The sequence below is a fragment of the Barbatula barbatula genome (genome assembly GCF_947034865.1).
Source record: "Barbatula barbatula genome assembly, chromosome: 9".
Classification (NCBI taxonomy): Eukaryota; Metazoa; Chordata; class Actinopteri; order Cypriniformes; family Nemacheilidae; genus Barbatula; species Barbatula barbatula.
This window is the reverse complement of record NC_136772.1, coordinates 6,855,149-6,879,033: the sequence shown is the minus strand read 5'-3', so window position 1 is coordinate 6,879,033 and position 23,885 is coordinate 6,855,149. Positions and strand designations below refer to the sequence as shown.

General features: G+C 37.2%; 3 protein-coding genes across 7 annotated transcripts; all 3 read right to left on the bottom strand.

Annotated features, from left to right (window-relative positions):
• Positions 1-273: 273 nt before the first annotated feature.
• crlf2 (cytokine receptor like factor 2) lies at positions 274-4,702 on the bottom strand. 2 transcript variants are annotated; one of them, XM_079463853.1, is made up of 6 exons: positions 4,584-4,702; positions 3,837-3,991; positions 3,550-3,706; positions 2,630-2,738; positions 2,200-2,278; positions 274-2,085 (listed from the first exon to the last, which is right to left on the bottom strand). In XM_079463853.1, the coding sequence occupies exons 1-6, from the start codon at positions 4,657-4,659 to the stop codon at positions 1,867-1,869; spliced, it is 795 nt and encodes a 264-aa protein (XP_079319979.1). In that variant the 5' UTR covers positions 4,660-4,702; the 3' UTR covers positions 274-1,866. The 2 variants fall into 2 exon arrangements, with proteins under 2 accessions (XP_079319979.1, XP_079319980.1); XM_079463854.1 differs by having other exon boundaries at positions 598-2,085; positions 4,150-4,702.
• Positions 4,703-13,234: 8,532 nt separating this feature from the next.
• slc25a6 (solute carrier family 25 member 6) lies at positions 13,235-16,012 on the bottom strand. The gene is made up of 4 exons (XM_079463953.1): positions 15,772-16,012; positions 14,916-15,402; positions 14,687-14,827; positions 13,235-14,579 (listed from the first exon to the last, which is right to left on the bottom strand). The coding sequence occupies exons 1-4, from the start codon at positions 15,880-15,882 to the stop codon at positions 14,422-14,424; spliced, it is 897 nt and encodes a 298-aa protein (XP_079320079.1). The 5' UTR covers positions 15,883-16,012; the 3' UTR covers positions 13,235-14,421.
• On the bottom strand, positions 16,010-22,854 carry asmtl (acetylserotonin O-methyltransferase-like). Of its 4 annotated transcripts, none has more exons than XM_079463951.1 (14): positions 22,495-22,788; positions 21,852-21,977; positions 21,614-21,745; positions 21,467-21,514; positions 21,327-21,391; positions 21,174-21,238; positions 20,780-20,888; positions 20,142-20,529; positions 19,773-19,950; positions 19,268-19,455; positions 19,041-19,173; positions 17,035-17,175; positions 16,778-16,900; positions 16,010-16,562 (listed from the first exon to the last, which is right to left on the bottom strand). In XM_079463951.1, the coding sequence occupies exons 2-14, from the start codon at positions 21,942-21,944 to the stop codon at positions 16,291-16,293; spliced, it is 1,935 nt and encodes a 644-aa protein (XP_079320077.1). In that variant the 5' UTR covers positions 21,945-21,977; positions 22,495-22,788; the 3' UTR covers positions 16,010-16,290. The 4 variants fall into 4 exon arrangements, with proteins under 4 accessions (XP_079320077.1, XP_079320078.1, XP_079320076.1 ...); XM_079463952.1 differs by having other exon boundaries at positions 16,046-16,562; positions 19,268-19,452; positions 22,495-22,854; XM_079463950.1 differs by lacking the exon at positions 22,495-22,788 and adding an exon at positions 22,407-22,486 and having other exon boundaries at positions 16,142-16,562; positions 19,268-19,452.
• Between the last annotated feature and the right edge of the window lie 1,031 nt (positions 22,855-23,885).

Sequence of the window (23,885 nt, the reverse complement as noted above, 5' to 3'; positions counted from 1 at the left end):
TCTTATCTTTGAAGCCCGATTTCAGTTTTTTACTTATGGGCAATTCCCCACCTCTTCATGACATGTGACTCTCGGGTGCACACTCTCGGGTAGATCTTTTCCAGCCAGGTCTAAGTCGACATAAGATGTGAAGATGAAATGTTTATAAGGTTGAAAAGTAAAATGACAGGAACGTTAGAAGCACATTCATTGTGATATTGTTACAAGATCAAAGAGGAAACCTTGCAATGTTTTGCCTTTACTATGAATACAAATAAATGCAGAAAGTATTTTGTCATCATTTATACAACAAAAAGAGAGTCACTTCTGGCACTGAACATCAAGCATTTTGTGCAGTTTTATATACCAAAATCATTGCTGTCAATTAGTAAACCATGTACTTGTAGGTAACCATGTAGGTACAGATTGATCCTCGATAACTAGTGTTAATGCTTTTGCTTGGTTTTTCAATTAAAACGATATTTTATCAATATCAGTTTATGTTCAACTTTGTTTACATTCAAACCTGAGTTTGACAATTTCTTATTTGGTGATCTAATCCCCTTACCTGATTGACAGTGTTATGCATGGTATTAAATGATCCAAACAACATATTTTGTGCGTCCATATTTTATGCGTTCACAGAAATAATTGATGCCACAACATTGCTTATTTAATTTGCGATATAAAAATAGTACAGACTTTAAAATACTTCCTAATTTAGCACCATAACTATTTCCCTTTTCAGTATCCAAAGGCTTGTTTCAAGGTGAAGCAAAGCCCTATATTTCAAGGTGAAGCAAAGCCCTATATTTCAAAGTGATTTTGGATGTTTTGACCTCACCTGTTTGTCATTGCCTATTCCTATTAAAGGGATAATACATTTTATTTGCAAAGAAACGGTGCTGGTCATTCTTCAACAGGTACAACTGGGACTTTTTTATTTACCTATTCTGTCTCTTAATAATTATTTGCTGGTTTTCTCCTTCAGCTGCATATCAGTTCATCAATCACAACAGATCGCGGTGCATGTCTGCTGCTCTTTTGGCTTTGTTAGTCACACTGAAACTTCACATCCATTATGCAGTTTCACATTAATCTTTTAAATCAGTCTTCAAATTAACGTACATCCTCCCTTAAGAGAGGCCTGTGATGCTGTGAAGAGTGTGTTCCCTGCTGGCTTTGATATTTTCCAGCTATTTTTAACACTTTAGGATAGTAAGAGTGCCCTCCATTGCTGAGTTATTGTACTGCACACACATTGTGCAAATGCAGGAATAATTTTTTTCATCATAGACACCAAACCTGGTTAAATCTATGAGCCATGTTTTGTCTAAAGTCTCCAGCTAGCTTTCTATTCTGTAGGTCCAAATATAATTCCTAATATAAATAAATTATATTTCCTGAAATAAATCAAATAATACCTGTGATGTTCCAAAAGATCAACCCGTGATGTTAAAATAAATACTACAAAAAAGTTTTAAGTCATCCAATTGATGGTACAGGGTTTTTTCTTGACCTATTGTACTTTATAAAATATTTTAATAAATCAAACACATCCATCCATGGATGATATTAATTGTGTGCAAAAAGCTTTGACATTAAAAACGCCTACACATGGGTGAAATGACATAAAATAAGATTATATCATTTTCAGTTTATCCTCAAATAACCTGCACAAGATGTGTAATCGATTGGACAAACCTCTGCATTATTTCAAACACATTTTAGCTTAATCAAATAAACACAAAGTAAATCATACACTCAAACACATTCACAAATCAGGTATCAAATATACATTTTTTCAGAGGATGCATTCAACATCACCTTGGCTCAAACAAGCGCCCATATAGTGGAGGTATAATTTCAGTTACTTAGAAATACTTTTCAGAGAACGACATACCCACATACTCTCTGACAATACTGTTGTGTGATCTCATCAGGTGTTTCAGATGAGTAAATACAGTACATGTTGTCATGTTCAAGAGTGGCATCCATTGATTCTATCACTACAGTTTGGTCATACTCATTTTCTTCACTTTTGTTGACAATCTCAATTTCAGTTGTTGTGCACTCCTCAGGGTTCTGTCCAAGGTTGCCCCACCACTTAAAAAGATAAAGACAGAAAATGTATTCAAGGATTATTAATATCTACGTTTTCCTATATTTCAGTGTATTCTGTTAGGTGCTTTATGATGTTATGGACAATATCTGTCTTACTTGAGACTGGTCAATGTCCATGAATTTACTTTTGAAATGTTTGGGATCTGGTACCACGGGGAGGATCAGTTTTCTAACGCTTTAGGACAAAAGAATGTCATCCGCATTTCAAGATTTGAGGATAAATAATAGTTTGGTCTTTTTGGAGAACATTATGTAATTGATAATGTGTTTTAAATTGAGTAAATGGTCTTAAGCACAATGCCAAGAACATTCTAACCCATGGTAAAACCATGATGAAGACAATTAAAAAAAATGTATCACAATTTTTACAAAACTATCCATTTTATTGATGTGGTATAGCTGACTGTTTATTTAATTAGCGCCATGATGAAGGTTCGCGGTCATAAATGATCTGACCTCTCAAAGCCACTACAAATCAAGAATCCAGATAGCTGTGTTGTTTGTAAGAAGAGTCACTTTAACTCACCCCTCTTGCATCAGCAGGCAAATAAGAAGCAAGGCGGACATCGGAAGCACAGTTATTAACACGTAAATCCAGATTGAAAGGTTTGAAGACGATTCAACCTTACAGACAGCTGCAAACAAACAAACAAAACATTTTGATGACTGTCGAAAGAGCATTAAAGTTAGGAACTGTGGAGAGAAAAAAAGTAAGGCATTTATATTAACTGCTATAATTTGTAGGAATCTGTAAGTGGTCGGTTTCCAAATCTCTGTTTACAGACTAACATATTTCAGTTTTTAAATTTCAGTTTTATATTACTTAACTTCAACTTAGTCTGTAAAAACAAATCCATAAAGTAATCTGCAATTTTGTGTTTCAAACAAAGGTGGTGATATAGAGGCAACAGTTTTTTTTTGCTTTCATGTTACTTTTAAAGGATACTCCATCCAAAAAAATACATTTTGTCATTACTTTCTCAACCTCAAGTTGTTCCACTCCTGTATACATTTCTTTATGTTCATGAACACAAAGAAATTTGGAAATATGTTAGTAACTGACATTTCTGCGACATCATTGACTGCCATAGTAGGAAGAATTATGTCTCTTTTTTTTCTTTTGAAAACAAAATGAGATATTTCGAAGAATTTAGGATGCAAACAGGTCTAGGGCACCTTTGACTGCCATTATAATTTGTTCTTCAAATCAGTGATGTCCCGGAAATGTCGGTTGCTAACATTTTTCCCAATTTTTTGGGAATTCATGACAGAATTTTCATTTTTTGGCGGAGTATCCCTTTAACTAGTATTTGTGTCCCTTATATTTATTTACGGCAACACACAATCAACACAAAAGTGACACAAAATTGGTTAAATGCCATGCATCTGAATTTCTCATAAAGTAAAAAGATCAAATTTGCATTTCCACAGACAAAGTGACCTTGCCTGTATTATTTCCCCAGCTCTGCACTGTGGTCCATTTGCTCCAGTCCCCATCACGCATACAATCCAGCCTCATTCTAATTCTAAAATCATAATTGTGCTTCATACTTAGAGTAGGCAAATTCACCGAAGTCAGCTTCTGGTTCTGGGTTATTACTGACTGTGAAAACATAAGCAAACACAAAGAAGGCTTTGAAGACTAAGCTTTACCAACACTTCAAGATACGTACACTGTGGCACGTTCACATTTGTGTCCAATAAGTGTCTCCATGTGTCCAGTGATGACCTACCGTCCAGTTTTTGACACACTGGTTTTTGTATTGTAATTCACTTTCATAACATCTAGGATCCTTGCTTTCGTCTGGTGTCTTCCATGTAACTCTAATCCCATGTGAGGTGCCACTAATCTTCATATCAATCTCTTCCAGGGAAAACTTGAACGGGTCTGTGTATTTAAAGCATGAAGAACCCATGAGTAATATGTCAAAGACTGTGAGGAATTGAATGAATAATGTTACTGCGGGGGTTTTCATTTTCAGAATGTATTTTGAATCTTCCATAGAAAGCACAGGATGTACCACCTCATGTGAACATACACCTCACCTTGTTTGGGCTTTTTGATGTGGCTTCCCAAACAGCTCACGTAGTCTGATGCAACGATGTATGAACGCTAATTTTCTCTCAGATGTTTATCTGAGTATGACAGCGTACTGGCAATCTGTCATCTGATCTGCTCCTACCTGTTCCTACACATGAGCCCTATTTATCTTTTCTCTCTCTGTTTATCAATCTACTGTATTGATGGACGGATTGATGTAAGGATGGATTGATAATTTGATAATCCAAAAACAAACATATAAGGTTATATAAATTCAGTTTCACATGATAGCATGTCTTTGTAAATTTTTTATCAAAGTGTGTTCAACATATTCTGGGCATTAAAACTAAAATATTATATAAGATTTGATCAAATTAAAGATTTAATTTGAAGAAAATCATTTTATTATTAATTGAAGGGTGAAAGCGAACTCACTCACCTTCAACATCCTCAGCCCTGGGCTCATGCGCAAAAAGCAGGGGAAGGATAAACTGAAGACACAGGTGCCAGTTCATTGTTCCTCTCTCATTCACTCATCAATGATGAGCTTTCATTCTCAGTGCATCGAAGAACAGGCAACAATTTATAGAACCCAAACCACTTCCCCTCCTCTCCCCCTCATTTCATGACTACCTTTTTCTCTTTGTAAGGGGGAGGGTTTTGATTTTAACACCAAATTCACTTCTTTTTTTTAAAATGATTTATTTCTTAATGTAAAAATAAAAGTTGCAAAAAGGATTTTGCAGTCTGATGTAGACATTCCCTATAACAGTTAGTTCTTATGATCCCAAGTTCTGGAGTACTTTAGAAACCATTCATGTAATTGTATGTTCTGAGGAATTCCTAAAACACAACTCAATATAACCCTTAAAATTACGATAATACCGCGTGTATCGCTGTAACTGCAGATTCTTATTTAATGTTATTTAATAACCAGACCAAAGACCACTTTTTTTAATGAAACCTAGATAGAAAAACACCTAGAATTTTGATCTGAAGACTTTGTGATGTAACGTCACAGCATTTGTAAACCTTATCTAAACAGGGTCCTTTGATTTTGTTAAAATCGTTTGAGCACAGATTTATTGTCATTATTTAAGGCTGTTTGACTGTTTACACAACAGAAAAAGTCAGCTAACATTAAAGTTTAAATAATATTTCAATAGTTGATGATATTATAACAATGATTTAAGTTTATAAAAGTCACATGTTGTGATCTCTTTGCACGATTTTGGCTCTTTAGAGACTAAATGGTTAAAGTACATCATCTTCGTCTCAGATTATTACGTTTTCTAGGAAAAATTATTCCACAGCCTCGTGTCTATATAGCCAAATTATATATTACATGCCCATATAACACTTTTGCCATTGTGTTAAAAATAATGGTTAAAAATTTTGTTTAAGAATATATCTCAGATAATCATGATTACATGGTGTTTTCCCACTGTACACATTTCATCATATTTAGCTGAGATAAAAGATTACTCAGAAAGTGTTTACCCCAAGCTGTTATGAACAGTACTTGGAACCAACCAACATGACGTGAAAATAGAAGAGGCCACACAGTTAGTCAAAAGGTCAAGTGGAGTACATTAGATCTACAAACCAGAATACAGTGACAGCTGCGTGAGTAAATAGTAACTTAAAGTGCTATTGCAAGGATTGTTTTATACATTATACATCATCTGCAGTCCATAATATCCGCAAAAGATTCAGAGAATCTGGAACAATCTCTGCATGTAAGTGACAAGGCCGTAAACCAACACTGAATGCCCGTGACCTTCGCTGCCTCAGGCGGCCCTGCATTAAAAACAAACATCGTTCGGTAAAGGATATTACCACGTGGGCTCAGGAACACTTCGAAAAATCATTGTCAGCTAACACAGTTCATCGTAGCATCTAGAAGTGCAAGTTAAAACTCTACCATTCAAAGCGAAAGCCATACATCAACAGCAACCAGAAACACATCTCATCTGAGATGGACTGATGCAAAGTGGCAAAGTGTACTGTTGTCTGATGAGTCAGATTTTTGGAAATCATGGACGTCATGTCCTCTGGGCTAAAGAGGGAAAGGACCATGCAGATTGTTATCAGGGCAAAGTTTAAAACCAGCATCTGTGATGGTATTGGGGTGTGTTAGTGCCCACAGTATGGGTAACTTGCACATCAGAGAAGGCAACATTAATGCAGAAACTCAATTATACAGGTTTTGGAGCAAAAATGCTGCCATCCAAGCAACATCTTTTTCAGGGATGTCCCTCCTTATTTCCACAAGACAATCCACATTCTGCATGTGTTACAACAGTGTGGCTTCATAAGAAAAGAGTGTGGGTACTAGACTTGCCTGCCTGTAGTCCAGACCTGTCTCCTATTGAGAATGTGTGACGCATTATGTAGGGCTAAATAAGACAACGCAGACCCCGGACTGTTAAAAAAGAAAGAATTGGAAAGAATTCCACCTACAAAGCTTCAACAATTAGTGTCATCAGTTCCCAAATGCTTATTAAGTGTTGTTAAGAGGAAAGGGGATGTAGGTAAAAATACCCCGTCCCAGCTCTTTTGGAACGTGTTGCAGGCATCGAATTCAAAATGAGTGAATATTTGAAAAAATCAAGGAAGTGATGTATTCAATTAAATATGGGTCAAAAAAGTATCGCAAGTCACTTTATTCTGCTTTTATTTACATTTTACACCACGTCCCAACTTCATTGGAATTGGAGTTTGTATTTTATTCACTTTTTTTCTTTTAAATTTCAGTATGATGACACAAATAACAATCACAACGTCTAGCCACCAGATGGTGTTTTGACGGTGCCACAATTATTTTGAAACAAAAGGAATTATTTGTCACAAACATATAATTTAATCTTTGTGCTGATCATAATACTTTTCTGCAACACCAGCATAATTTTTTAGCTGGACGTGGTAGTTCACAGATGTATTCTAGATAACGTTGTATTCTAGTGTATATGTTTTTATGAGTCACCTGTCCTATCTCATTAACCTCAAACTCGCAAAAGATTTAAAGATAGTCTCCATAGTACAGTAAGCAATAATGTATGTGCTGTTCAGACACTCTTTTCACACTCTTTTGCATATCATATGTTGCATATTAATCATTTCACACTCTAATGAGCCAAAGCAGATAATAATCACTTAAAAAAAACCTGTTGCAAAAAAAACTTGAATAGTTTCAAGTTTAAATACTTTTTGGAATCATCATCTGTTTACCTTTAAATCATTACAAAATTTCTTTAGTGTGTTTTGTCTTTTTCCAGATTGAATTGTGTTTTGGTTCCGATCTACCAGATAGAATAGAATCCATCACATTTTCCATTAAAATCTAAATAATTCCCATTATAACCATCAAAGGTGCTGTGTGTTAATTTTGGACGATCTATTGACAGAAATGCAAATTAATATACATAATTATGTCTTCAGATGGGTATAAAGACCTTACATAATGAAGTGTTATGTATTTTAGAATGAGCTATTTCTATCTATCTACACTGTGGGTCCCCTTGCATGGAATTCGCCATGTTGTTACTACAGTAGACCAAAACAGACAAACTGCTCTACAGAGTGTGTTTCTTGAATGTTGACTACTTTGGCAGCGAAAAAGTGACAACGTTTTAGTTCTGTGTCAGCTGCCGTTGTGCTTCAAAAGGAAGGGGTGGAGTGAGCCATTTATTGCAATTCCAAATCTACATTTCATATATTGGACATTAAAATTCAATAGATCTTATTCATTTTCGATGGTGTTTTAATTATTTTCCCTTTTCAATGTAAATATAGACAGGCTGTAATGAAAAAAGGTGTAAAAAGGCAAGAATAAGAAGCTCTTTCAGTCCGTCAGTTTACACATTTGAACAGGACATTATGAACTCCATCAACTCGATCAGGTCGATGCCTTGACAAATTCTGGTCGACGTGTCCCAGCGTTCTTTCCCCCTACTTTTAGACATCTCTGCCTTGTAACAGAGATTAATGAGACAACATTTCTAAAACGTTGAATGACACTGACCACACCATCCATGTCATTCCAATAGTGCCGCGGAGGGAGATGGAATGTCAACCAGGCGATGTCGAGGCGGGGAGGTGAAGGGGAATAAAGAGAAGAGAGTCGATTCAAAGTATGACGATAAATCTTTGAGCAGCACTCGATTCCGTCTGGGCTGCGGAGTACGTCTCCCCCTCTGGGAAGGGCTGCATGTCTGCAGAGAAACCGAGCTAAGACGAGACCTGTCAGGAACAAAGAGCAAAATTCCAGTGATATGTTTAGCTAAAAGGGTGAGAGAAAAGTGAATCAAAGCGGTCCAGGATCAAAGAAACGCTTCAGTAAAGTCAACTCGGCCGCCATGAGACCAGCAGGGGATGCATATGATTTATAAGTTGTTCTTGAGAACCTTCTGATGTTGAAGAATTGATTGTTATTGTTGCTAGAGAGAAGAAGAGAGAGACGTGGGACTGAGGTGCAGGGTCACCCATTTGTGTTTCAAAAGTGGAGCTCTGTGATGTGTGACAGTTGTCGAACACTGGAATGGCTTCACTGCCTTTAAATAGAAGCACTGGAAGATGTCAGGGGCAATAAGCCACCACAACAAACTCTAGAAAGACTGTCAGTTTGTTTGATTTGACCACTGACTTACACACAATCGACTAAACAGCTTGTGAAAATCAACAAGACTGTGTGTGATGATCAATGACAGTCTGTTTGAAGTGGGGGTACCCTAAAGTTTACAGTGGTTAACAGGGGTGACTACCTAGATCTCTTTTTGTTTTGTTTGTTTATTTGTAATATTCACCATGTGAGTTTTATGTTATATGCAAACAGAATGTAGACAATATTAGTCAAATTTCTTTTTATAGCGCTTTTAACAAATTGCATTCCAAGCAGCTGTACAAGAAAAAAACATTGTATTTCACAGTTATATGGTTATTAAAATTTGATTGTCTATTATGATGTAAAATGTAACAGTATTTAGCCTCATTGTCATTTATTTATGGAATTAATCAAATCGTTATTGGTCACAAAGTTGATTTTCAGCTTTGGTCATCATTGACATCTAGTAGCATGCGGTCAAAGTGAGAGAAAAAAGAACAAAAACATGTTTATCGTAAGTAAACCACGTTAACCACCAGTTCCTTTAAGACATAAGTTATGTAGGAGACCTTTTTCAGTATCTCAGAGTACTATCAGCCAAACACACACCGTGCAGTTTGCATAGTTCCTGTTTAAATAGAAAATAAACATCTCTTCTCTCTGTCTTTTCTTCATGGGAAGAGATGTTTGCTTTCTGATGTTGAAAAGGCATACATTTACATTTACGGTTTTTGTAGACCTTAGTAGTAAGACAATAGATGTATGATGTACAGTGTGTTACTGTAAAGCAGTTGTTGGGTTCCACCTTCTTAAAAAATGTCTACTCTAGTGCTTATTGAAATTAAGCTCTCGCTTAGCCTATATACAAAAAACATGCAAAAAGTATAAATAATAATCTGACAAAGTTGTTTAGTATAGACAAATATAAACAAATTTTAATTGTGCCTATATGCATATATAATCAGGGACATAATACTACATAAAAAAAAAAAATTAAGCAGAATAATTGAATATAAAGGACACTGACACTGAACATGCCATGCAAGACATCTGAAGTGGCAACGTTTGTATGTGTGCGTGTGTGCGCGTGTGCGTGTGTGCGCGCGTGTGCGCGTGTGTGTGTGTGTGTTTATGAGGGCTGGTGAGATGCAGTCAGTACACTGCAAGGTAAAAGTGGTCTACTGGGACAACATCCGAAACAACAACAAAGAGTCATCAGAGGTCTGGATGAAAGCCCTGTCATAAGATATTTTACTTCTCACAGTCCACACCTCAATGAGTGTTTGCTCGTGGATGGATTGACTGACTGAAGCTTGTGCTATAAAGCACATGGGATTTTGACCATAACATAACCATTAATCCTGAAATACCTGAATCTCGGATACCTGAAAACTTTTTTTCCTGCAGTCACATTTAATATCTCACACAAGCAGTGAGAATATAGAATGTGCTTTACCTTCGATGTCTGTCAATGGCCTTGATTTTATACCTCAACGTTTTTCTTTTCCATAATGATTTTATAAGTATTCTGAGATGAGTCTTATGTCAATACTTTTTTTCTTTCTTACATTAAATATAAATCAGTATTTGATAAGTGTTCATTAATGTTGCTCAGGCATATTTTTCAATTTGTGTGCTTGTTACTTATGTTATTTTTACCTATTTATTTTATGTTTGAATCATACAATTCTTCTTGAGTTTTAAACCTGGTTTTGGATTACATGGATCCATGAATTTCCATATATAAGAATAAATTAGTTTGTTGTAATTATTTACTTATTTTAGCTGTTCATCTGATATGTGAAACAGGCTTTCAGCTGACATGCACACTGCTTTGTTTCATTCTCATTTCTTTGCCATTTCAACAGTGCCATCAAGTGGACCTTTTAAGGCCGCATGCAAGTTGTAAATTCCTTTTTGAGCTCACATCACTTTATGTTTTAACAGGAAAGAGAGAACACAAAGCAATTTAAAAACTGCTGTAGTTTTCTCTAGTAAACATTTTACATTAATGCATTTAAACACATTCGGTGCATACATTACTGCATATAATAACCCCATGACTTCATGGCTTTGCTCAGAAATTAATTTGACTTAATATATTTTATAGCCTACTCATATTTAAGCAATAAAAACATAAAATGCAAGGTTTTAGATGCTTTTTAGCAGCTGTTGTCTAAAGCCCATGACATAAGCGAGATAATGTTTTAATTCAATGTCACATGTTATCAATAAACACACAGCATTTCAAAGTATCAGCATGTGGAAACAGTTGTACATTTCCTGTTATCTGAAGAAAGTTAATGGTTTTAAACCAGTCATTTTAATATCAAAGCACTTAACACTAGTATTATAATTACTTGCAGGTTGGCAATTCCAAACCCATGTCAAGGTTGCATTTGAAGAAAATTGCTTAATATTTATCTGACATGTACAGTATGCTTGGAGTCGGACAAGGCAGTTCGTATTACAGAAGATTGCTTTGTATTACGGCCATTTTGTTAAATTGCATTGGCCTTTGATCTCTGCCAGTTGATTGACTTGCATGGTTTTCATTATAAAAACTTGCAAAGTCTGTCTGTTGATACTGGTAAACAAAATCAGAGATGTAATAGAGGGACTATGACCAGCTGTAGTTAAGATTGTAGAGCTGGCTTGATTACAGAGCCTTTGAAATGCTCTAGCTGAGAAAAACAATTGCTTTGCTGTTTCACCCATTCTGGCCATTAATGGCTGCTTATTATGGCATCCATATATTATTCAAATAGGAATTAAGTTTCAATGAGGGTATTCTGTTCTGTAGCAGTATAACTGCACTGGCAGAGAAATACTCATAGCGATATCTTTTGTCTAGATTCATCCCTTAGGAATTTGTGGTTTTATATTTTTATATTTATTTTATAATAAGTGAAGAAACATTTTCGTTTTGAAGAATCATTACTACTTCTGTCTTTACTTCAAATATTTATAGGTAAACGATGTTAACTATAGTGCAACTCGGATTTAGGATATCTCCCACCTCAACCCAGAATTTCTGGAACGGCACTATTTTATTGTTAATAAATACTTTTAATTTTAATGTTTTATTGTATATATATCATAATTAATATTAAGGTTTTAATGTTACTAAATACTTCTAATGTTACTAAATCCAGAAGTTAATTCTGGGCAATCCTAAATCCGAGGTGTCTGGAACGCAAGATAAGACATGGTCAATTTATGGTTATGGTTTTACTACAAATTAAACCATGGTTACTATAGAAGTGAATATAGACCACTTCGGATGACATAATCAGCTCTTGTTTACACTAGCTTGAAATGGCTAGAAAACTGATCTATTTAAACGACTGGATTGGGCCTAGAAACGCTAAACCATGAAAGGAGGTGAAGCCACCAGAAGCGATCACGCCGCTATCTTGGTAGGCCTATTGCCAACTGACAGAGTGCGCCATTAACTTGCAGTCAAAATGACGATAAAGAATGACCAGTTTTCAGTTTATTTGGGGCACGATACGTTTTTAGTTCACATGTGTGTTTAAAATGGCTACTTCTGAGGTTTTTTACTATGTTTATGTTTATTCGGGGCAGGATAGCAACGTATAGAAAACAACGGATCTAGTTGAGTGTGTATTGCACACCGTTGTAATGGCAAATTTGTAAATGTTTAGAAATAAACTGACTTTTGCTGCCTTAATGTGCTCTTATGAACAGTTTATCATTCCTACTTCAACCCAGAAATAATTTTGGCAAAGGTGCTCTTTTAATGTTAGCAAATACTTCTGTTTTTATGCTACTAAATTATTAGTAACATCAAGGTTTAAATGTTACTAAATAGGCTACTTTTGATGTTGCTAAATCCAGACGTTGGTTCCGGGTTGAATTACCGAATTTCCGAGAGCACGTGAAGGCAGCGTCAAAGAACAATACAGCCTATATTTAGATTTCAGAATAAGCACACGTAACTCACTCTATATCTAATAATAAGACGGGAAAATCCCTTATTTTAAATAATCAACCAATAACACACTTAAGACATTTGCGTTGTAAGAACGTACTGCGAGACTTCAGATATAAAAACGGAGACGGGTAAATTACCGTTTTATCATTAATATGTGTGATACTCCCTTTTAATATAATTGAACGTTTGGGCTACCAACATGGCGGCGCGGTAGCTTCAGTGTAATGACGTCATGAGCAATCTAGAACTACTTCCGTTTTACTACACAAATACAGCATCTATAAAATATATATATTATAATTATGTTAAACAAATGTGTTTAAGATTTAATTATATATCATAAGAAGACTTAAAAACATAATAATTATTAATAAATAAATAAAAACTGAAACCGGAAGTTCTTCTGGACTTTAGGCCTAAGTGAAGCATTGTTAATAACAACCTATATATTATATTAGTATTTTACATAAAAAAGTTATTAAAATTTGTATCTATTTTGAAGAGATAAGATATACAGAAACATGAGAAAATACGGTGTCCGCTTTTATTACATACAAGCATTCTTCGCTTTCAAATACTTGCAAGTAGTCTATAAGTAGGCTACACTGTTTCTCTTTACACAGTGTGACATAAGATTATAACAGCTTTACATGCTAAAATGAATATAATGTTTCAGTGTCATTGCTGAACTCAAAATGGCCTTCCTCACATTTCTACTTTTGAAAGCGGGATCTACTTAATCAAGATCAGACTGACGCAACCAAACACCGAGACTGACAGCAAAATGAGCATGAAAATATGACTCCCCTTATTATCCAAGATGGAAAATACTTACGCGGACTTCCAAAAAGAGAAGTCATGGAAATGCACTTTTCATGTCACATAACGTTTGACTGTGAAATGCTCTGTCTCTGGCTCCACGCATTCTCTGCTGGATTACTTTACTGTCTTTATTCACTGCTGAGACTGATAAAGGGCAAATCTGTTGTGAATTAAAGCGTCATATTTAATACCGCCTTGACTCCATTTGACAAAAACTCTTGTCAAGTCCAACTCGTGACGGGAGAAAGCGTTTTAAGTGTGGAACATTATGCTGCGGTGTTTGAACTCCGTATTTTGTTTGGGGTGATTCTGAACCCCCTTGTTACCACAGCATTTTGGGACACGGGTCTAAACACTGTGATCGCAGAAGAAGGCAGTCGCGTCACGCCATCTTGAGGAAGTATTATGCTACTGCATCATGGACTCTAATTACCAATCTATTAATAATGCCTAAACAATGACGTGGAGATATATATAAACAAAAAAATCAACAAGCGCATGATTTTAATTGATTTTGAGCGTGCATCTATTTTGTGCTCACATTTTATACGCAACCCATTTTGTATATCATTTCTTTAGGTATACTCGTGCCCTTTTAACTGTACAACATCAAAGCTCTACATAGGGACAAAGCGTGTTTTCGTGCTTACATCACGGAAATACTTTCTTTCTAATAAAATATAACTGCTCTTGATAGGCACTGCACAACATCAAAAGCTTTAGTCTGTATTCACGCTTAAATGACAAAGAGGGGTGCTTTCATTCTGATAAAATATAAGATGCCCTTAATTACATCTAAGACTAACCAAGACCACATTTGTGTGGAGTGGACAGGGATTGAATTGTGAGGTAAAATCTATTCTACTATTATTTCTTTCTCTTAGCACTTGTTGTTCAAACAAACTTCTTGAATTCATCATACAACACCAGCACAAAAGCCCCCCCCATTCCTCTGAATACATTGGACAGAGCCCCTTTGAAGAATGCTTTGCCACCCTCGTCGCGAGCTATCTTCCTCCAGCAGTCAAGGGTTCCTGTGTACATAATATCCGCTGGAAAGATAAAATGCAAATAATTCGGTTAAAATAAACAAATGCTTACATAGAGAAGAAGAGGGGTTATTGAAAATGAGTGCATTGAGCTGAAAGATGTTTTATACCTCCTCTGCGTCCAGACTGCATCATCATTCGACGGCGAACAGTGTCAAAGGGATAGGAGATTACGCCGGCTACTGCCGTCACAGTTTGTGCAATCATCCAACTGACCACGATGTGGGTGTTATTAGGGTCTGGAAGCATGCCTGCACATGCAAGTAGAGGTCTGGTTACGGATAATAGGAAAACCTCACTGGTAAAGTCAGATTTGATCAGCAGAAACAATCTTATTACCTTTGGCAGTGTCGTAGACTCCAAAGTAAGCTGCCCTGTAGATAATGATACCCTGAACAGAGACATTGAAGCCCTGGTATAGACCCCGCAGCCCATCAGACCTAAAGATTTTGGCCAAGCAGTCAGCCAACCCATTGAACTCCCTCGTGCTGCCAGCTTTCCCTACATCTGCAGCTAGGCGGGTACGAGCAAAATCTAGAGGGTAGACGAAGCAGAGGGAAGTGGCTCCAGCAGCCCCACCAGATGCCAGGTTACCCAGGAAGTATCGCCAGAACTGCGTGTGCTTATCGACACCACCCAGGAAAATTTGTTTGTACTTGTCCTTGAAGGCAAAGTTGAGGGCTTGTGTGGGGAAGTAGCGAATGACGTTAGCTAAGTTGCCACGCCAGAAAGAGACAAAGCCTTGCTCTTTGGGAATCCTCACAATGCAGTCGATAATACCTTTGTACTGTTTGTCTGCACTGATTTGCTTGCTGGCATGTTGTACCTGTGAAGGTAAACACAAAATTCTGTGTGGATTTTGATATTTTATATATATTTAGATCATTATTGATTATTTATCATTATTGACGTCACATAGCAAGAATGCAAATGAGCAAGCAAAATAGAAAAAAGCAAAAAGGTGGTTTCAGAGAGGCAGTTTGAGATGCATCTACGGGATGCGGATGTTTCAGAGAATATAAACGTGGCCTCTAAAGGACAAAGCGCATCTCAGGTCACTGGACCTGATGTTGTTATTCGATGATACGATAGAAAACGATGCAATGCGAGATGCATTACCATGCATAATGTCATACTGCGTAAAGAACGTAAAGAGTAACGATTTATCTCGCGCTCGGGAACGTCACGTTCTCACCTGCAGCAGCAGTTTGACTCTCTCTATCGGTGCGACCGCAGTTTTGGAAATAGCAGCAGCAACTCCGCCTGCTAGAAAGTCTTTAGCAAAAGATATTGCGGCATCAGCCATGGCAGCGCAAAGATAGCAGCTCAGTATTTTATCAGCACAGTATGGTTTAACCGCTGGAGAAGCCAGCAGTAGGTAGAGCGGAAAGTGATGGAGGCGATACTGCGGAGGATGGGCTGCACAAGCTCACGGGGTTTATCGCGATATCTACAAACGCACACATGACGTTAAAGAGTTTTTGTCTGGTGTCCAAAACAAATATATAGTTCTCAAATAAAGCTGTGTAGGCCTATCAATATTAAACACCACAATGCTGTCTTTTAATTAAAAACTCTATTTATTTGAATGTGCCATCAACAGTATAAATAGAATCCACCCTGTGATTAAGAATAATAATTATATACAGATCATCATTTTTAGATTTAGAAATGTTCACAGTTAAAAACATTGATGGTGTGCCACACATTTACATCACACAAGTTCTGCTGTCTCAATAGATGCTGAAGAACTAGCTAGTAATGTTCTTTTGTCATTTGAGTCTTCTTTGATAAAGAGCATGGCATCCAGAAGATTGTTTGTGTATTTGATCTCTTGTGTAGTGAAGCCGTGGTTCTCCAGTAAGTCGCTGTATTCTCTGGCGCTCCTCTGCTTTCCTTCAGTCATGCTGAGAGCCTGGAACAGAGCTCGGCTTGGTCTTCTCCTCTCTTCATCCAGGAGAATCTCAGATACCAGAAGCCCACAGCCTGTGTGTCATTCATTCATTTATAAAAACAAGAAAATCAACCAGGGAGATGGCTGCAGTGATAGTCATAAAATGTCATGAACAGAAGGACTTACAGAAAGACACTCAGATTAAGAAATAAGTTAAATAAAAAAAGCAAAAACATATGTCAACCTTGTAGAGTTTATAATTTTTCAAATAAATTATTGTATTAAAATAATTTTTTGAGGAAATTACCTGGTGTGCACACTTGGGACAGTTTATTTAATAGTACATGAACTTTCTCATCTGACCAGTCATGGAGAATCCGTGCAAGAATATAAAGGTCTGCTTGAGGTAGGTCATCTTTAAAGAAATCCCCTATTTAAAAAAATAAAACAATTAAGTACCACCTAGCCACACATACAACCCAGCAGTGAAATGTACGTGCTAGGGGAACTCTTTAGTTCAGTTTTATAACCACTTAGTTATTGAACAGTTGAGGTTTAACTGACCTGCAACAAACGTCACTCTGTCATTGTGTGCTCTTGGTTGAAAGTGCCGTCTCATCTCAATGACTCGTGGCAAGTCAAATACAGTAACCAACAGTCCCGGATGGGCTTCCGTTAATTCGTATGCCATTGCACCAGTGCAACCTGTGCAAAAAAAGCTTTGTAAATATTCAGCATATACCATAAAACTTTGTTTTTTTACTTGAAATACAGGTGTCTCTGGCATAAAAGGAGAACTCAACAACTATAGTCACACATAAGCACTAAATTTGGTTTACAACTCTTTTCGAGTTCTGCTTTCGAAAGCAAGCACTTTCAAAATAAAATATGCATGCACTATCCTGTAATAAAATCTCATATTATGCAAGATCTTATCTTAAGCTCTCGCAGCCACTCACTCAAGTCTAGACAACTAAGAATTGTGCAGCACTACATTTTCTATCAGTCCGTACGATTAACCAGTTTATTAATGAGTGGTAAATTATAAAATAAGAAATTATTTTCAGCATTTCTAAATATACTATTTAGGGACATTAAGTCAAACGATTATTTGTTTCATTCTGTGAACTACTAACAATATTTCTCCCAAATTCCAAATACAAATATTGTTTCTATTTGCATTTATTTGCAGAAAATGAAAATTGAAGCAAAAAGGTCAATTATATATAAATAATATACATATTTTTTCAGAGCTCAAAAATTGCACAGAAAACATGCTCATATTCACTTTTAAGCTGTACAACAGTAATATTTGTACATCTATTTAGGAGAAGTTCAAATATTATTTTTAATGCAGTAAAAAATGTTTTATGTGTCATGTGATGCTGTCAGTCTTTCACATTGCTATTGGATGATGTCACTTTATGTCACTCCTAAGGTTTGATTTGAAATTCAACAGACACTGGACAGGAATGGCCACAATACATTTACACTCACCTAAAGGATTATTAGGAACACCATACTAATGCTTTGTTTGACCCCCTTTTGCCTTCAGAACTGCCTTAATTCTACGTGACATTGATTCAACAAGGTGCTGAAAGCATTCTTTAGAAATGTTGGCCCATATTGATAGGATAGCATCTTGCAGTTGTAGAGATTTGTGGGATGCACATCCAGGGCACAAAGCTCCCGTTCCACCACATCCCAAAGATGCTCTATTGGGTTGAGATCTGGTGACTGTGGGGGCCATTTTAGTACAGGGAACTCATTGTCATGTTCAAGAAACCAATTTGAAATGATTTGAGCTTTGTGACATGGTGCATTATCCTGCTGGAAGTAGCCATCATGGTGGTCATAAAGGGATGGACATGGTCAGAAACAATGCTCAGGTAGGCCGTGGCATTCCATCCAGCCCATCCGCCTCAAGGTTGTGTGTGTTGTGGCTTCACAAATGCTTTGCTGCATACCTCGGTTGTAATGAGAGGATATTTCAGTCAAAGTTGCTCTTCTATCAGCTTGAATAAGTCGGCCCATTCTCCTCTGACCTCTAGCATCAACAAGGCATTTTCGCCCACAGGACTGCCGCATACTGAATGTTTTTCCCTTTTCACACCATTCTTTGTAAACCCTAGAAATGGTTGTGTGTGAAAATCCCAGTAACTGAGCAGATTGTGAAATACTCAGACCGGCCCGTCTGGCACCAACAACCATGCCACGCTCAAAATTGCTTAAATCACCTTTCTTTCCCATTCTGACATTCAGTTTGGAGTTCAGGAGATTGTCTTGACCAGGACCACACCCCTAAATGCATTGAAGCAACTGCCATGTGATTGGTTGATTAGATAATTGCATTAATGAGAAATTGAACAGGTGTTCCTAATAATCCTTTAGGTCAGTGTATAAATGCAGCTTAAAAATTTAAATTTGGAATGGTCTTTGGTATTTTCTCACGGCTGTACTGTATAGAAATAAAATTATTAAATGTGTTACTGCTCTAACGTTGACCCCAGATCATTAATGTTCCAACAATCCCCTAAAATTCATGAGCACATCATAGAAAAGGCAGGTACCTCCAATGTCACAAGCTGTTTTAAAGGATGAAAGATCAAATGCCATTGCCACATCTTTCCCGGTCACCTTCACGATGCTGTGCATTGCCTTCATAAATCGAATCTTAACATCATCTTGACTGTAGTAGACATCCTAGCATAAAATGAGAAAATAATTCACTCACATTGGTTTTATTTAGGATGTTCATACCTTTTAAAGAGTTCCATCTGTGAGCAAAAATGTTTACCTGAAACATGTCCTTATTCATCTTCCCAAAGGCCTGCTCATGTTGACTGGTTCCCTCTCTGACAGCACTCTCTAAGTGACTGAAGAGAGGCCACACCATATCATTGCAGTGGAGGATGTATCCATGCAGAGACAATGGACTGTCTGATACTAGAAACCGCCTAGCCTCTTCCGTATTTCTGTACACTGCTATGGACAATGAACAATGTTACATGCATATAGGTCAATGAATAAAACATGTAATATACTGTGGGTGGAAATGTATGGAGACTGATATGTCTCCATAGAAATGAAGCCATGCATTGCTTAATATTTCAATAGACAGAGGAAGCAATTGTATGTTATAAATTAACTGTGAGCTTTCAGATGTTTCAGAATCCACATATAAAAAGAAAACGCGAAGTCTAGCTGTTGTCTAAAGAAATGCATTTTCCCTCAACAGAAACCAGGTTAAAAACAAGATTTTAACAGTTTCTGCATCGAATAAAAGATGACAACTGATTTACCATTTTTGTCATCTTGCTGTTTGACCCTTTCTAGTAGCCCTAAGGAAACAGCAGCATCCAGAAGCCTTTCTATACCGAAAACAGAACCATTGATTTGGCTGGCTACCTCTTCCAATGTCAGACCATTAGAGCTGTTCAATACATCAAACACCTTCAGTTTGGATGCTGTGAATAAAGTCTGAAGAACAAAACATGTTGCAGAAACATGCCTGAAATTATTCCTCGCGTCTACTATACAGCATATGAAAACACACTGTCAATCATGTTTTAGTGCAAAATGTATTAAATAATACATAACCAACATAAAAACTTAAAATACATAAAAATATCAGAATAGCATAAATAATCATAAAAAGCCTACTGTGGTACCTTTGAAGCTTTGAACCCATCTATTAGGTTCATGATACTGTGGGGTACATCCTGTCTGTCACATGTAGAACATGCCGTCCCCATTACATTCTGTTCTCGCATTGATGTCTGACTGGCATCCCTACCATTGCTGGTTTCCTGCTGCTCAACCTCCCCATTTGCGACACACTTTGACAGGCTGTGGACCACAGTCCAAGACCCATCAGATGCACTCAAGTCTTCCCGTTTGATTTTGTGAGCAGGACTCTCAGGTGGGCCATTGAAAAGCAGTCCAAGCTGCTTGCAGAAGTGATTTAGAGGAAAGCCCACCACATTAAGGAAATCTCCCTGCACATACTCCACCAACATGCCTCCCAATGCCTGGATTCCATAGCCACCAGCCTTATCCCTGTAAAATGCAAAGTTTTATCACAGACCAAAATCTGCATGATAGGTAAAAGGTCAAGAGAAATAGGTTTATCACAGATTTACTTTGCTGAAACTACTTTTTTAGCATGTCAAAGCAAACAACAAAAATACACACTCCACTAAGTCCAAATTCCAAGGTTCAACAAGTTAAATTCGGTTTAGGATGACCATAAGATATTACACTCAATATATTATTATATATCATGTATAAAGCAAGCTTATCAACTCACATGGGCTCTCCACTGTTGATGTATTCCCACAGCATCTCCTCAGACAAGTCTGCAAACTTAACTTTTGTCTCTTCATAAAAATCTACCACTTTGTACTCAGTGTTTGATCCTGAAACGAAAAAAAAAATATTTTTTCAATCATTATCTTTAAAAGGATTTTTCAACCAAAAATAAAAATTCTGTCAGCATTAACCTCAAGTTGTTTCAAACCTGTATATTGTACCACTGAACACAAATGAAGTTATTTGTAAGAATGTGTGTAGCCGAATAAAGAAATATGTATCCAGATGTGAAACAACATGAGAAAATAATGAAATAATTTTAACTTTTGGGTGAACTATCCTTTTAAACAAATCTCTAAATGTTTGTACATTTGTAAAACATTAAAACATACCCTTCTTCTCTTGGCAGATCACAATAGCCACACCTGTGAAGACACTATGTTCCTTGCCACTCAACCTGTAATACATAGATTACAAATGACTTCAGCTCTTTCACTAAAATAAGTGACAATACATATGCAAAGTCAATATTAAATGAAATGCACCTTGACAGCATATGGTAAGCATCTTGTTTATCTGTGGGCTTCTCCAAGATCAAACCCTCAATTGTCTAATGATATAATGCAAAGACATTTTTAGTGAAGCAAACTTCGGAACACAATGTGTTTTATTTAAACATACTTACCACTACAGTGTCTGCTCCAATAACAATATCCGGAGTCTTCAGATGTTTCTGCACAAGTAACATACTGTAACGTAAAAACTTACAACACAGACAACTGAAACAACGAAGATAAAGCTACAAAGTTAGATCAAGAAATGCACAACTCACAAAGGGCATTCGCTGAGCCACCTCCAAAGCCTTCTGTTTAGCTGTCTCCACCGCATATTCATATGGGGTTTTAAACAAGGATTTGTCCAAAGTTTCTTTAAACCATGAGGGCACAACCTCGAACCGTAAACCCTGTCTCATCAGTCCAGAGGAAGACAAGAGAAATCAGTAATCTTATCACACTTGATAATCTTATCAAGTTCATTATCTGCACATTAAAACCTTAAGAAAAACTTACAGCATTGGTCAAAATCTCTAGCCGTCTTGGGGATGCACTTGCCAAAACCACAAGCTTGCTGCTCAGCTTGGACATTACTGGATTTAACAGCATGTTACACTTCTCCTTTTTGTTACTTCCAAAGGTCTATCGTAGAGTGGGAAAACGACACCACATGTCAACACCATTCAGATCATGTGACGTGACGTTAGTATCTTTCTTGACAGAGCAGAGCTTGCAACTTCACAACCAGGAAAAGCATTTGATCTGCAAGTATACAAAGCTAATTCTTAGCTTTGTATACTGTGCTAGGCTTTATTGGACTAGTCTGATGCACTTGTGTATTTTGTTGCCTATGCTGTTATAATTGCTTCCAATGTTTCCTCATCTGTAAGTCGCTTTGGATAAAAGCGTCTGCTAAATGACTAAATGTAAATGTAAGTACAAATGCTTTTAAGATTTATGTGAAGTATGGTGTGGATGCATTGGAGGTGTTCTTTTGCTAGTCCGGGTAGTTAACCGGGCATAATAAGCATGCAAGAATTCCCTTGTATCATAACGAACAGCAGATATTACCATAATCAGTCAGAAGTGGCGTGTTCACCTCTTTAGAATAAAGCGGTACAAACAAATAATTCATTTACGCTGTGTTCTGAAACTTTACCTGGAAAGTCAGCTGTTTTCACGCAACCCTTCTCGCTTCCGACAATCTACGGTTACGCAGTACGCTCTGAGATACGAAGGTGGAGTCTACTCTCGCACATGCGCAGTAGCCAACAAGACTGGGCCCCACTGCGCATGTGCACAGTGATTTACACAAGTACACGATATATTCAGAAACAACTACAGGTAGTTTACTCGACGCTGCTCCCATGATGCATCATAATAACGAGTGTACAACCGATGTACGATTGCGGCTAGCTCTGTGACGCTCGCGCTGAATGAATTCCCGGGTCTCGGCAGAAGATGGCGCCCGGAGCATTTCCAGTGTCCCGCTGCTTAAAGTGTATTATATTAGTGAACTAATGTAGGGAATGGTGAATGAGAGTATAGTAGGCGATTCCGGCCACCGCCAATATTATCCGACTGCAATACCGGAGGCCGAAATTTCCAGGGCCTTATAACATGCAACTAATTTATATTTAAAACATACACTTATACAGACTAACTGTTACAAAGTACATGACGAAACCTAGCACGTGGTATTTTAACAGTCAATCGATATTATAAATAATGTTGAAATGGAGAGACGTGCTCATAACATGCATCATTGGGTAACCAGGGTAGTTCAGCCCCGACAAAATGTTGCAAAGCGATTTTACGGTGGTTTTGGTAAGGTGGACACTGTTGTGATGAAGCAAGAGATGAATGGCATCTGAGAAGGCCATTGTTTGTGTTCTTTTAGAGTCATTTTCGGATCCTGATGAAATCAGTTTTAAAACATGTTGGATACTGCAAAGTGCATTTCTTCTAATATCTTCCATTGTTGTGTATACTGAGCCGCAGCCTTCACATTTGTAAACAACTTTACTTGGACACATTGTGCGAACTGTCTCTTTAAAGGGGGGGGGGGGGGGGGTGAATTAAGACATTTGAACCTGAGCTTTTGTTATATAAGAGGTAGTCGTATTCAAGTGAACTTCCTGTAAGTGTCAGAACTGAAAAGGCCCTTGTTAATGAAATGACAATTGTAATTGAGACCAGGCTCAGCGAACGCCAGGTCCTGGAATGCACCATCATAGATAGGTTGAACACCGCCTCCACAGAAGAATGTCACTTCTCTAGCCCCGCCCACTGGTTTGCTAATGACAGTAATGAAATAACACAAGTGGCGCGGAACCAGATAGAGCGAGCAAGCAATAAAAATGCTGTCAAAAATATCGCTAAATATTGTGCCTGGTTGTGGTAGAACACAGTCTCTGCATAACCCTCCTTTGGTTTCCGACATTAGGAACGTGGTTAAAGTTTATTTTTAAAGACCTGTCAGCTCTTGATTTGCGCAGACACTAAAATTAAAAAGCAGTGCTGTGCAGTCAGTATTGGATCCGACAGCAA

What these genes read in the sequence shown, in the direction of transcription:
- slc25a6 (XM_079463953.1), bottom strand. Translation starts at nt 15,882, where the DNA reads ATGGCTGATGCCGCAATATCTTTTGCTAAAGACTTTCTAGCAGGCGGA. An exon ending in GAGTCAAACTGCTGCTGCAG is followed by an intron (nt 15,403 to 15,771) that starts GTGAGAACGTGA and finishes TTACCTTCACAG; the next exon opens with GTACAACATGCCAGCAAGCA. An exon ending in GCAGTCTGGACGCAGAGGAG is followed by an intron (nt 14,580 to 14,686) that starts GTATAAAACATC and finishes TTATCTTTCCAG; the next exon opens with CGGATATTATGTACACAGGA.
- crlf2 (XM_079463853.1), bottom strand. Translation starts at nt 4,659, where the DNA reads ATGAACTGGCACCTGTGTCTTCAGTTTATCCTTCCCCTGCTTTTTGCG. An exon ending in GAGCTGGGGAAATAATACAG is followed by an intron (nt 2,739 to 3,549) that starts GCAAGGTCACTT and finishes GTTTGTTTGCAG; the next exon opens with CTGTCTGTAAGGTTGAATCG. An exon ending in TGCCTGCTGATGCAAGAGGG is followed by an intron (nt 2,279 to 2,629) that starts GTGAGTTAAAGT and finishes TTTGTCCTAAAG; the next exon opens with CGTTAGAAAACTGATCCTCC.
- asmtl (XM_079463949.1), bottom strand. An exon ending in TAGAGATTTTGACCAATGCT is followed by an intron (nt 21,746 to 21,851) that starts GTAAGTTTTTCT and finishes CTGATGAGACAG; the next exon opens with GGTTTACGGTTCGAGGTTGT. An exon ending in GTCCCAAGTGTGCACACCAG is followed by an intron (nt 16,563 to 16,777) that starts GTAATTTCCTCA and finishes AATGACACACAG; the next exon opens with GCTGTGGGCTTCTGGTATCT.